The sequence below is a fragment of the Myxocyprinus asiaticus genome, chromosome 28 (genome assembly GCF_019703515.2).
Source record: "Myxocyprinus asiaticus isolate MX2 ecotype Aquarium Trade chromosome 28, UBuf_Myxa_2, whole genome shotgun sequence".
Taxonomy (NCBI): Eukaryota; Metazoa; Chordata; class Actinopteri; order Cypriniformes; family Catostomidae; genus Myxocyprinus; species Myxocyprinus asiaticus.
In genome coordinates, this window is record NC_059371.1 from 17,985,559 (window position 1) to 17,999,066 (window position 13,508).

Here is a 13,508-nt window from a genome sequence, read left to right on the forward strand (position 1 = left end):
TTCGCATTCTTCATGCATTTCGGCACCCACTGGTCGGGGCTGGTCAAAGGTGGACATTTAAAGTTAAAAGGACATATAATTGATCTGTTTCTCACCCACACATATTATATCACTCCTGAAGACATGGATTTAACCACTGGAGACGTATGGATTATTTTAATACTGCCTTTATGTGCTTTTTTGAGCTTCAAAGTTCTGGTCACCATTCACTAACATTGCTTGGGCCAACAGAGCTGAAATCTTCTTCTAAAAATCTTGGATTGTGTTCTGCAGAAGAAAGAAAATCATACACATCTGGGATGGCATTAGGGTGAGTAAATGATGAGAGAGTTTTTTTTTGTTGTTGTTGTTGTTGTTGTTTTTTCCCCCTTTTCTCCCAATTTGGAGTGCCCAATTCCCAATGCGCTCTAAATCCTCGTGGTGGCGTTGTGACTTGCCTCAATCCGGGTGGCGGAGGAACTATTCCTTTAAGACCTTTCGGCTTTAAAAATTTAGTTTGAGCTAATAAAGTTCACTACTAAGGATTGAGAAAAGAGTAATTAAGCCCCAGCGTCAATGGTCATGCATTTTTGTGCTTGCTCTTAGCAGACTGCTGAAATCTGATCAGGTGTCATTTTAAGGGAACTAGCCATTAAGGGAATACCGTTATGAGAATTTACAAAATGTACAAAAGAGATTCAAAGGCCACTACTAAGAAAACTTTTTAGAAATTTTCCAGCTGTATTTATACAATAAAATAAAAAAGTTTCACATTAATTGATAAATAAGAGCACTTAAAATTTATACTTTAAATGCTGCAGGTGGTTGCTTTAATCAAACACAGATCATAACATCCATAGCAAATCACAGTATGACACTAACCATCAAAACAGAAAAAAATATTTCATAGATAGTACATGATAGTACATTTTCTCATATCAAACATTACAAACAAATAATCTTTTAATTAATATTATTAGTATTATTTTGTTTATGTCAGGTGTGAAATAAAGTTATAAAGTTGAGAATAAAGTCATAACATTATGAGATTTAACTAGTATATTTTGAGAATAGAGTTAAAATAATGAGAATAAAGTTGTAATATTATTAGAATAAAGTCGTTGCATTTACCTAAGCATTAGCCTTATGATTTTTTCAAAATATTATGACTTTAATCTCATAATGCATGCTAGTGGTAATGCTACAACTTTATTCTCGTAATTCTGGTAAAAACGTTTCAAAATATTACTACTTTAATCTTGTAATTTCTCATTTATTTAATCTAATTACAAAGACCTTTAATTAATATTATCAGTATTATTTTGTTTATGTCATAAATTAACTTTTGAGCTCTTGAACATTGTGAAAGAATAGTACACTTTTCTGGCATAAAATGTTTGTCAATGTATTTGGGTCATATAATAAGATGATTCAACATTCAACATAAAATTTCAAATCTAGTCAAATCAATAATAAGTAATCTCTTGTTCAATCCTCTTGTTTGGATGTCTTCTAGTTACCAGAACACAGCTTCCTTTGGTTCACAGACTTTTTAGGACCAAGGCAGAAAGTCCCTACAGGGGACTTCAGCTGTGAGAAAAGCTTATGACTAGCTTCCTCAAGTTCTTTCTTTTTGTTCTTCCTCAGTCTTTTGAGAACAGCACATATATATCACTGCAGCAGCGGGCCACAGACGTACAGAATGGAGCGATGAAGATATTGACGACACTCATCCACAGTGACCTTACACAGGGCAAGCAGGTGTGACACACCTGAATACAAGGCATAACACACCTAACACCAAAAGACAAGGATAGAAGTAGTCAGCATGATTTTGACAAGTAACTTGTGATTAGTCAGTTCCTTTCAGAAATTCAGAAATTTGCTTACCATATGTGCATACAGGCCAGCAGGGCAAAAAGACAGCCACAGAGGCAAGAGACAGGAACAGCACACAGCGCTGTCAGACAGCGGTAGCCCCACAGCCGCATTGACTCAAAGGCAATACCACTGTACACCCACACACGGTCATAGCTATGTGTGGAGGCAGGCTCTGCCAAAACGTCACTGAACTCTACCTGGTGTCACAAATGAAGAGAAGTTACATATAGTTTCCAAAGCTAGACAATTGATGTAGATCAGTGTTTCCCAAGTCAACTCCTGCAGGTTCCCACATTTTGGATGTTTCCTTCAACTGACACATGTACTATTGGGGGTCTTCCTGGGAAAGAGTTGGGAAAATACAATCATGATTTTGAGAATAAATTTGTAATTTTACAAGGATAAAGTCATAAAAGAACCCCGCAACCAAGGGGGAGCCTTCAAGGTTAGCAAAACATAGCATAACGCGGTGGTACACTGGCGAGCAGAGCAGAAGCCGTTCTTTTTGAATGGATCTTCATGGAAGTAATGCTTCAGCATGTCGAGTATGTTTTTGTGAGAAAACAGTCATGACATAAGGAATTACATTTTCTTGATCTTTTGACATGTAAGAGTTCATGGTACTATAAAAACATACTGTAAGTTTCAGAACTCAAAACTTAGTTTTCACTGCAAAAAGAGCATTTATTGAAACCAAGCTGCCAAATGACTTGTTCTCCACTTCCTCCACATTGTGATGTCACACTGTGGTAAAGATTTGCATTTGACTGCCTCCACAACAACACATCAATGACTACTTTACCTTATCACTTTCGAAGCCCGCCCAGTAGCAGTAAGCAGTGAGACAGCAGGTCAGTCAACAGCAGAGAGCCAATCATAACAGTGGCCGTTTACTGTCAAATTTTAAAGGGGTCGTGAAATAGAAAATCTAAATTTCCTTGATATTTAGACAAGGTGGTAACTTTACTATAAAAACATACTTTATATTTCAGAACTCAAAACTTCCTCCACTGTCTAAAAAGAGCATTTATAGTTCCCACTCTATTGAAACATCTGATTTTATGTGTTTGTGACATCACAAGACATTGCTCAGTTGTATTTACACACCCCACAACATGTGTCATCGCACCCTTGGCCCTGCCCACTGGCGTTCATTTTGCATCATAAACAGAGAGGGAAAGAGACAGGCCTAGTGTTACCAACTATTCCTGAACACCAAAGGGGACACATCTAAACTATTTTGAAGTTTTTGTGCATATAACATGCATTACACAGACGTCTTTGACCATTATCATGTTATTCACGCCTCTTTTAAAAGACACATTGTCATTTACAACTCAGAAAAGGAGACTCCATTCAGCTTCATTCAGCTGCTCTGCGTCTCAATCTTCTTGTGCCCATCTGCGCTATTTTTAATTGTTGGTGTATGTAAACAAGCACTAGCTGGATGTCTTTGACCATTTGGATGTGTTTCTGGCGATCTGCACCTCAGTGCACCTATGTGTAAGTGTCATGTTTTACCGGGCTATGGACTGTGTATGTGCAAATATCAGCGTGGACTGCTTGTGAACCAGTCATAATACAATTCAAGCTTTGCAAAGGAACTGTTATTGAAGAATGGGACAGTTAAAAACAGTTGGACTTGTCAGCAAAACCATGAGTAAACAGTTTAATTCATGAATATTTCAAATGACATGACTGTTTGATAGTTATGGTGTTGATGTGCTTGAGTGAACAGTGTAAAATATTCGGATGCAATGTGTTGGAAGTGCATTGTGTGTAAACCCTAAATTTAGTTTTATAATGTTGTGGAGAGCTTGTTTATTCTCTTCTGATTCAGTTTCAAATAGGGCTGCACCATGTTAGCCAATCAGAGTAGTGGGCATGGAAAATGATCATTTATTACTAAACTATGACAGTTTTCGTGCAAAAAACTTTATTATCAGTGACATTATCAGTGTACCTCAGGGAAGATGATAAAATTATAAAAAAAAATAGCATTTCACGGCCCCATTAAAAGAGAAGCAGCCTCCAAAAACCAAGTGTTCTCTATCGATTCAGTTCACTCAACATTGCCGTAAGCACTATGGGGAAAATGTCCTTCCACGACCTTGTTGAAACCTTTATACAATCACAGCAATCCTCTGATTGGCAATGGTGTCTGAGCCCCACCCTTTTAGGCACACATTAGGCCTATATAAGTGGGTGCTCAGTCACCGTTTCTTCAGAATTTTTTTCCTTCAAGACTGGGAAATTCGTCTCCGTCTTGGAACCCTTTCTGCTTCACCATCGATATACACTTACAGCGGACGGAACTCCTCAGCAAGATGCGGACAGGATGACTCGTCGCCTGTACACAGCGCCTGCACCAGAGAGGCTTTCCACTCCCCCTGTGTGTTCCGGTGAAGAGTTCTCCACATCACTGTCGAAGACACTCTCGGTGAACAGGTTCTTCGCATCAGACGCTCGTCGTTTATCAACGCGGCACTTCAGTGGAGACTTCTACCTGCTTCCCACAGTGCTCCGGCCAGAGTTACTGTATCCTTTTAATATATATATATATATATATATATATATATATATATATATATATATATATATATATATATATATATACATATATACTGTAAATTTTCAAAATGGACTAAAAGAGCCGCTTGCGTGATATGCATCTTTCTAAAGATGTCGTTCTGCAAGTGTTTTCTATTTGAACGCCACATCCCGCAACCTGATGAGCACGAGAGCTGTGTTCGCTGTCTGAGCCACGCCCACGCAAGAGCAGCTCTCATGGAGACAGACTGTGCTCACAGCGAGGGCATGAATATCCAGATGGTGCGCTCTAGGATCGACCTCGTTCTGAGGGAAGGCCCAGCCTCTCGTGCCCTCCCACCCGCCTATTAAATGAAACAAATGACAATCAAATGCAAAGTAATCTCTTCAGTAATCAAAATACTTTTTGAATGTAACTTTATTCTAATTACCAATGATTTAAATTGTAACTGTAGTGGAATACAGTTACTTATATTTTGTATTTTAAATACGTAATCCCGTTACAAGTATTTCGTTACTCCCCAACCATGTGGGTGGGCTACTGACTATAATAAGTGGCGGATTTAGGCATGGGCGACATGGGCTGTTGCCCAGGGCAGCATATTGTGGGGGGGGGTGGCACGAGGCAACAACTTTGGGGGTGTGTTGAAGCGGGTTTCACCCATACAAGCTAGAACCGCTACTGCTATAATCAACACGGCCACTTGATTACATGCTATTGAACTGCCCGTTGCCCAAACAAACTTGTGCCCTTTTTAAGTACGGGCTTCCCCGTCATTTTACACAACCACCTGCATACAGACAGTTGTAAATTTCCCATAAAGTCACAAGTACTTTCATTGTAATAAAACTTCCTTCCTGACTGGGCTTGTGAAGGGGTTAATTCATACTATATGACTATATAGTTCATATATCCATTCTAACTGCTCCCTTCCTAGCTCAACATGAGTGTTATTCACTTACGGGATCATGTCAATCACCGTCCCGCAGAACTGCAGTGTCATGCTCTTTCAATAAGTACTCCCATAAAAAATAAAACCTACTTTTCCAACTATGTTGTGAGAGGGTTAATAAACCATACTGTGTATATCTATATGGTTCATGTAGTCCCCAGACTACATTAATTTAGATCTGGCATCCGCCATGTGGCAATATTCATATACACTTTAATATGACTTATAAGTCATCGGCCTGTGACTCCTTATAATACCTATATTTTAGTGGTATAACTCTGGGAGTGTAATGTCATGTAGTGCAGCGTGATGGGATTCCGTTCCCCATAGTGCTTACGGCAGAGTGAACTGAATCCATAGGGAACGTGTCTGGTTACACATGTAACATCTGAAGGGAACGAGACATTGCCAAAGCTGGCCGTACTACTACTTCAGAGTTTCATAATCGAGTGACTCACTCTTGTCCCTAAGTCAGAAGATTCTGAAGAGATGGTGACTGAGCGTCCGCTTATATAGGCCTAATGCTCAGACACCATTGCCAATCAGAGGATTGGCGTGATTTCAACAAGGTCGGGACACTTTCCCCATAGTGCTTACAGCAATCTCCCTTCATCTCAGAAACCGAGGTTACATGTGTAACTGAAGACATTTCTGACAGAGGGATGAAATGAGGGTGAAAATTTTTCATGCTAAAAGTTTTGCAAAAATACTTTACTAATATTGAACAGGAACTGACCACCTGTCCGCTAATCTTTAACATGTTTAAATTAAACAATCCTTTAGGAGTGATCTATGTGTGGAGATTACTACGATAAAATTGCAGTCTCATAATAGACTTTTTACGAAAATAAAATCAAAGTTTTGAGAATAAAGTCATAACATTATGAAATTAAAGTCGTTGTATTATTAGAATAAAATCATAGCATTTGCCTTAGCATTAGCGTTACGACATTATTTTTAATAATGTTATGTCTTTAATCTTGTAACGCTACGACTTTAATCTCATAATGCACGCTAGAGGTAATGCTACACCTTTATTCTAGTAATTCCAATTTTATTCTCAAAATATTACTACTTTAATTTTGTAATATTACTGCTTTATACTTGTAAAAGGCCTTTTATGAGAATATTCTCAAAACATTACGACTTTATTCTCATAATGTTACAAATATAATCTCGAAATCATATTTGCTTTTATAATGGCACAGAAATGCTGTCATAGCAAACACTTTACATTACAATGTAGACTTTAAATTATTGCTGTTTGTTTGTTTATTATTTTAGTAGTTGTATGCACACATTTTAATTGAGTACTAAAATGGTAACTACAAATCTAGAGTATAAGTGTGAGTGCTGAACAATAGAGAAAGGATTTTTTGTAAAAGTGCAATTAAAATTGAGGTTATGAGTTAGTGAAATGCTCAGTGTCTTTTTTTATTTTTCTGAAGATTGTGATGGATTCCAGTGTTTAGGTAAAGTTTCCATCCCCTGAATAGGAATTAACTTCTTATCTGATGCTGTTGACTAGAGAATAGCATGAGCCAGTATGCTCTATGTGAAATAGTTTGACGTTAGTAGCACTCTGTCTGTAGAAATAAAATCCCTAGTTTACAGATCTCACCTTTAAGTGTTTGTTGATACCACAAGGATCCCTGATGTCAACGTGAGTGAGCGAGGGCTGGGGAGTGATGGAGGGGCTGGAGGTGAACTGTGGAGGAGGAGGTAGAGATGGGTGGATATGTTTCACCTCATAATCATCATCATCGTCATCAATCTTACACTCCACCAGGTACTCGTCTGACATCATACTGACTGCAGGGCAAATCACACACATCCTTATGTTTATGTGTAACAACGTAATATGGAAATCAGTACAATTAACAGCAGCATTAACAACAGTTATTTTTCAAATCCTTGGGTTATACGGCATAAATTAAATATTTCAGCTTACAATATACAAATTACAAGTAACATGTGACAAATGCAGGGCCCTGTGTCACAGAGTCAGACTGACAGGACACACCCTGAAAACTGTATTCTTGCTTACTATATTTACTCATGCTAGAAACAGTAAGAAAGCATGCTTGCCTGGTAAGAGTAGTACAGAAGAGGTGAACCCATCAGTTCTGTGTGGATTGATGTCAAGGTTTGACTAAATGTCTTACTAAATCAAATAGTAAGTAAAACAATTATTGTCACAAAACAATACAATATTTACAGTATTAGTTATGTAAATGAATACTGCATCTAAGAGTTTTATAAGGTAATCAATGCGTTTCAAGGGTATTAAGTGAAATATTCTACTTTGGGATATTCAAAAATGCAATGTAGAATGTTTAGTAACTATGAGTATATCTCACTTACCCTATTAAATAGACTTGGTCCAAAACAAACTGTTAGTGAGAGTATTCCTGTGAAGGTCAGTACACTTTAACTATTAGTTTGACTAATAGTATGATTCTTCCGGTCTCCATAAATTGTGTCTGCCTTCACTTGTGTGGCCTGTACCAAACTATTATTGAGCCAGAGAAGGCATGGTGTGGAACGTCTCACAGCATTGAGGTGTGACCTCAGTCTCTCTGACCAGTCTTCTGTTCCACAGTCTTGTCTAGTGTGTGAATGTGTCTGTACCAGATGAAGAATTAGTGGGCCGAGTGTAAAGTTATTTTGGGGAGAGGAATGGAGGGGGCACAACTATCAGGTTACTAGACAGACTAACCCTGTTCAACACAGCCAGTTTCCTCAAATATTATCTTACATTTAGGATAATCATTCATTTATAGTTTAAGGTAAACATATAGTGGCCACAAAAATATTTGAACACCAAGTGTAATTTGCATATTAAAATATCAAACCAAGTGGAATTTACTGTGGAGAGATAGCGCAGTGCAAGTGCACTCTTCAAGCAAAGCATTTCACAAAAATATTAAATTATTTAAATGGTTAAACAATCACAAAGCAAGACTAAATGTATTTGGACAACTTCTGGTTGTCAAACATTAGTGGAACATGTTCAATTTTAATGTGATGGACTAAACCTGTGTTTACTCTACTAGGACACCTGTGTGAACTTGAGAGGAACTGACTTCATACATTCACAACAAATTACCCTGGGACCAGTTGGTTAAAAGTAAATGCAAAAACGGCTAAGACAAGCAAGAGAAAAGCTCTGGCAGTTGGTTTGAGTGGCAAAGACATTCATATATTTTTAAGTGTGGCTGAAGTGTCCATACTTTTTGGGGGGCTGTACAAACAGCACCACCTTTCTTCCATTATGCACTGTATATTATGCATGAATATGGATTAATAATAAACAAAGTAAAAAAAAAAGTTAAAAAAAAAAGACTCATACCAGTGACAAACTTGCAGTATTTCAGAATCTATATAATTTATTTGGATAATATTGTAATCCATACATCAATGATGACATCATCTAACAAAAAGACACTGCTAAGAGGAATGTTTCAGTGACTGGGTGGCAGTTGAGGGAGATCAGTGACCAGGGTTTTATTAATGTGCTCCAGTGCAGTGAAAAGGAAGTAAATTCCATTCTGCTTCCTGTGACTGCACGTGTTCTTTCACAGTTTGATCATTTCTCCAGATAGTTCTCATTTCCCTGTCATTTTCTCCTATGTTTTACAGTTCCTGAGCTGCTCAGAGTGTCTGGTGGCACTTGACTTCACAGTTGACTTGACAGTTTTTATATGAGACAGAGAGAAAATGGAGCTGAAGGGGTAAAGGTGGCTACAGAGCTGTGCTTATTTTGGTCACTCCACCTGTTCCCATGCAAGACCAGCCATTTAAGTATGTTTGCATGCATGTGTGGTGACTCATTTTCAATAGAAAGTTTTTATAGAATTGAAACGAACTGTAATAAGAAATCCAACAAAAAGCTCAAATGAATATCAATTAGCAAATTATATATATATATATATATATATATATATATATATATATATATATATATATATATATATATATATATGCACCGATGAGCCACAACATTAAAACCACCTGCCTAATATTGTGTAGGTCCCCCTCGTGCTGCCAAAACAGCGCCAACCAGCATTATATTCTTCTCACGACAATTGTACAGAGCGGTTATCTGAGTTACTGTAGACTTTGTCAGTTCAAACCAGTCTGGCCATTCTCTGTTGACCTCTCTCATCAACAAGACGTTTCCATCCACAGAACTGCCGTTCACTGGATGTTTTTTGTTTTTGGCACCATTCGGAGTAAATTCTAGAGACTGTTGTGTATGAAAATCCCAGGAGATCAGCAGTTACAGAAACACTCAAACCAGCCCGTCTGTTTTGATGGCACGAGAAGGACCTTCACAATATTAGGCAGGTGGTTTTAATGTTGTGGCTGATCAGTGTATATATATATATATATATATACATACTACTGGTCAAAAGTTTGAAACACTTACACATTCTTTATTTCATATATATATTTTCTTTTTTTTCACATTTTAGAATAATAGTAAAGTTTTTCATCAAAACTATGGAATAACATAAATGGAACTATGGGAATTATGTTGTGACTAAACAAAATCCAAAATAAATCAAAACTGTGTTATATTTTAGCATCTTCAAAGTAGTCACCCTTTGCCTAAAATTTGCAGACATGTACTCTTGACATTTTCTCAACCAACTTCTTGAGGTATCACCCTGGGATGCTTTTTAAACAGTATTGAAGGAGTTCCCATCTATGTTGGGCACTTATTGGCTGCTTTTCTTTATTATTTGGTCCAAGTCATCAATTTCCAAAACGTTTTTTTATTTTTATTAAATTTTAGTTTTATAATGAAATAAATATGGTGGCACAATTATATTTTTGTCTACAAAACTAATTTCAAACATTTAAGCATACACCTTCAGATCAAAAGATTTTTAAGATCGTGAGAAATATTTCAGTCAAGTGTTTCAAAACTTTTGACCGGTAGTGTATATATGTATAAACTAAGCAAAGTTATTTCCAGTGGTTTTATAAAACGACATGACCCTTCTTATAAAAACACAGGAGGATTTTAATAGTTATCATTTTGTACCTTCAGTACCGTATACTAGAACTAAGTATACAGCAACAGTACTTGAGCTTAGCATAATTTAGAAAAGCAATAAGAAAATCTGCCAACTTCAAAAATAAAAAAATATAATAAAAAATCACTCAAACTTCAAAAAATAATCTCTCCTGTAATAGACCTTAGTCAGGGTTGACGGCATATTTAATTTGTCAGAAATGAAAACAAGGCTTGAAGGACATAAGTACAGTCCATTCAACAGATTGTACAGTCTTAAATGGATAGTTCACCCAACAATTATCTCATGCTATCCCAGATGCGTATGACTTTTTCATCTGCTGAACACAAATTAAGATTTTAAGAAGAATCTTTCAGCTCTTTTGGTTCTCACAATGCAAGTGAATCGGTGCCAAAATTTTGAAGCTCCAAAAATCACATAAATCAGCATAAAAGTAATCCATAAGACTCCAGTGTTTAAATCAATATCTTCAGAAGCGATATAATAGCTGTGGGTGAGAAACAAATCACTTTCACATTCTTCTTCTTGTGTTTTTGGTGATTCACATTATTCATGCATACCACCCCCTACTGAGCAGGGAGGAGAATTTAAAGCAAAAAAGTACTTAAATATTGATCTGTTTCTCACCCACACCTATCATATCACTTCAGAAAATATGGATTAAAACACTGGAGTCATATGGATGAGTTTAATGATGCCTTTATGTGCTTTCTGAGCATCAAAATTTTGGAGATATTTTTCTAAAAATCTAAATTTGTCTTCTGCAAAAGAAAGAAAGTCATACACGTCTAGGATGTCATGAGGGTGAGTAAATAATGAGAGAAATTTAATTTAAATTTTTGGGTGAACTATCCCTTTAAGTCATCTAATTTTCATAACCCATGTTTTTTCTCCACTGGATATTGTTTGGAAAAACATATTTTTAAAGTTCCGTTAAGGCGAAAACATACTCTACGCAAGTACATGAACACAGATGCTTGTAGCTAATCAAGCTTATTGCATTCTTAAATGTGTTAGACCGCAATTCAAAACACAAAATGGGTTGCATTCTCAACAACGTTTTAAATGGATTCTACATAAATAACATTGTTTTAGAAATATGTGTAACCAAGTAATGTACTTAAAATGTATTAAATAAATTGGAAGTCAGTAACTGTAATTTAACAACAAGAATTTAAAATGCAATGTGTTAAACTACTTTTGTACTAAAAGTAATTAGATTACAGTAAATAATTACTTTGTAATGGGATTACACCCAAAACTTATAGATGACACAGTAACACATCCAGTTAAATGGCACAGACTCTTGAAGGTAACTCTATCGACCTCTTGTGTACTGAGGTTTGTTACTGCCACAGTACCGCAAGAACGCACATTATGTATGTTCAACTGGAAAGTGCGTTGGCAAAGCTTTAGCCAAGAGCTTGCATCTGCATATGTACTTGCATAAAGTATGTTTTGGCCTTTAGCTGAATGAACGACAACAGTACGACACACTGAAGGTCTTTTTTAATTTGCGTCGAATTAAATATGCCATCTACTTGAGGTCTAATAAATAGTAAAACTGAATGGGACACTGGCCTTCATAAAAATCATCTTTTACATTCGGTGTGACATGTCTATAAATAAAATAAAACAATGTGGACTCCGTCTGTGATGGACATCATTCCCACATCACACTTGCCATTCAGTATCTACACAGTTTGAGGGACTTTCTAAACACAGACTGCCGTCTGGTACCGTCTCCAGCAGATATATATGTTTCTCCATAACTACACAGTTTAACACTACAGTAAAAATCTACAGAGACTGGACGCCACTGAGATGGATGAATGAAAAGTAGGATACTCTTGACTGAGGACCAGATTGACAGTCGTTTTAAGACAATGACAAAGCTAAAACACAAATACAACTAAAAATTTAATCAATGAATTGGCCTCACACAAAATTTAGCCATGAACAATCACAGAATGCGTGACTGGTTCTGATTTAACTGAATACTTTAATACACTTTAGTTAATAAGGCGTAAAGAGTACCATATATTGTATGTCTGGAAAAATATATGAATATCTGTGATGGCATTTCTCCAGCACTCTTACTCGTATTCACTAAGATATCATCCCCTCTCTCCCTCAGTCCTGTTGGTCTTGGGGTTTGAAGAGTCCTCTGCCGCGCAGGCTGAAACCTCCCTTTTTCACCGGAGGCCGAGCAGCAGCAAGAGACATGGAGGGGATGGATGTGGGGGAGGAAGAGGGAGGAGGGCTCGAACCCAAGACTTCTTGAGGAGGATGACGAGACAACAGCTCCTTAAAGACAGAGTTCATCTGCCGACTGACCTCCTATGAGATACAGTGAAAATGAAGAGAAGAAAAGAGAAACAGAAAGAACAGCAAATAATTTGTAAGTATGTGGCAAATGAGCATCTGATTTCCATTCACAACTCAAACTGGAGAGCAAAATATTTCACAGTATTAAGTGAAACATCACAGGAAAATCATACCTTGTCGATATGAACTGTCTGTCTTTCTGCTGCTCCTCCTATTGGCCTCAGACTGTCTAAAGTGTGTCTGCGCTCATGGTGCCTGCAAAAGTGAGACAGAAATAGACATAGGCAGATGTCAAGGTAAACAGTAAATAATAAAATAGATAAAAATAAAATTACAATTTTACATTTAAGGCTGCTTTTTAATGAGCATGCAAAGCGCAGCCCTACACGCAACGACCATGCCTAATCCAGATTTCGTTAGAGCATTAATTCTAAGCTAAATTTTCATTCCAGCGCAAAGCACAAGTAGGCGTGTGTGGCAGCCGGGGCATGGTCGAGCACCCGTCCGGAGAGAGAGAAAGCGGTAAGAGTGCTTACACCTGAGCTATATTATGTCTAACACCTTTCTCTAATTCCAGTGAGTTTGGAGAGAGCGGCATATAAACAGCCACGCCACCGCCAGAAGAGAGAGAGAGAGTCTGGCAGAGAGTCTCACAGTGAAGCTACTGAGTTTGTGACGCTACAGAGTTGTGATAAAGACTTTGTGATGATTAAGAGGCTGTGACTAGGAGCCTGTGACACTAAAGAGTTTGTGAAGCTGAAGAAGTTACTGT

General features: G+C 37.3%; 2 protein-coding genes across 4 annotated transcripts in view; both read right to left on the minus strand.

Moving 5' to 3' along the window:
- Positions 1–782: 782 nt before the first annotated feature.
- LOC127419443 (caveolin-2-like) lies at positions 783–8,586 on the minus strand. The gene is made up of 5 exons (XM_051660830.1): positions 7,728–8,586; positions 7,452–7,527; positions 6,985–7,175; positions 1,870–2,057; positions 783–1,773 (listed from the first exon to the last, which is right to left on the minus strand). Exons 3-5 carry the CDS (start codon positions 7,168–7,170, stop codon positions 1,623–1,625), a joined length of 525 nt encoding a protein of 174 aa, XP_051516790.1. The 5' UTR covers positions 7,171–7,175; positions 7,452–7,527; positions 7,728–8,586; the 3' UTR covers positions 783–1,622.
- A 148-nt stretch (positions 8,587–8,734) lies between these two features.
- Positions 8,735–13,508, minus strand: part of LOC127419432 (SLIT-ROBO Rho GTPase-activating protein 3-like) — a 41,895-nt gene continuing 37,121 nt past the window's right edge. For all 3 annotated transcript variants that reach the window (XM_051660814.1, XM_051660813.1, XM_051660812.1), the window contains exons 23-24: positions 12,910–12,991; positions 8,735–12,748 (exon numbers count right to left, since the gene is read on the minus strand). In XM_051660814.1, the coding sequence (XP_051516774.1) occupies positions 12,542–12,748; positions 12,910–12,991 (289 nt within the window). In that variant the 3' untranslated portion in view covers positions 8,735–12,541. The remainder of the gene's footprint in view (positions 12,749–12,909; positions 12,992–13,508) is intronic.

What these genes read in the sequence shown, in the direction of transcription:
- LOC127419443 (XM_051660830.1), bottom strand. Translation starts at nt 7,170, where the DNA reads ATGATGTCAGACGAGTACCTGGTGGAGTGTAAGATTGATGACGATGAT. An exon ending in GTATCAACAAACACTTAAAG is followed by an intron (nt 2,058 to 6,984) that starts GTGAGATCTGTA and finishes TTGTGACACCAG; the next exon opens with GTAGAGTTCAGTGACGTTTT. An exon ending in CTGGCCTGTATGCACATATG is followed by an intron (nt 1,774 to 1,869) that starts GTAAGCAAATTT and finishes TTTTGGTGTTAG; the next exon opens with GTGTGTTATGCCTTGTATTC.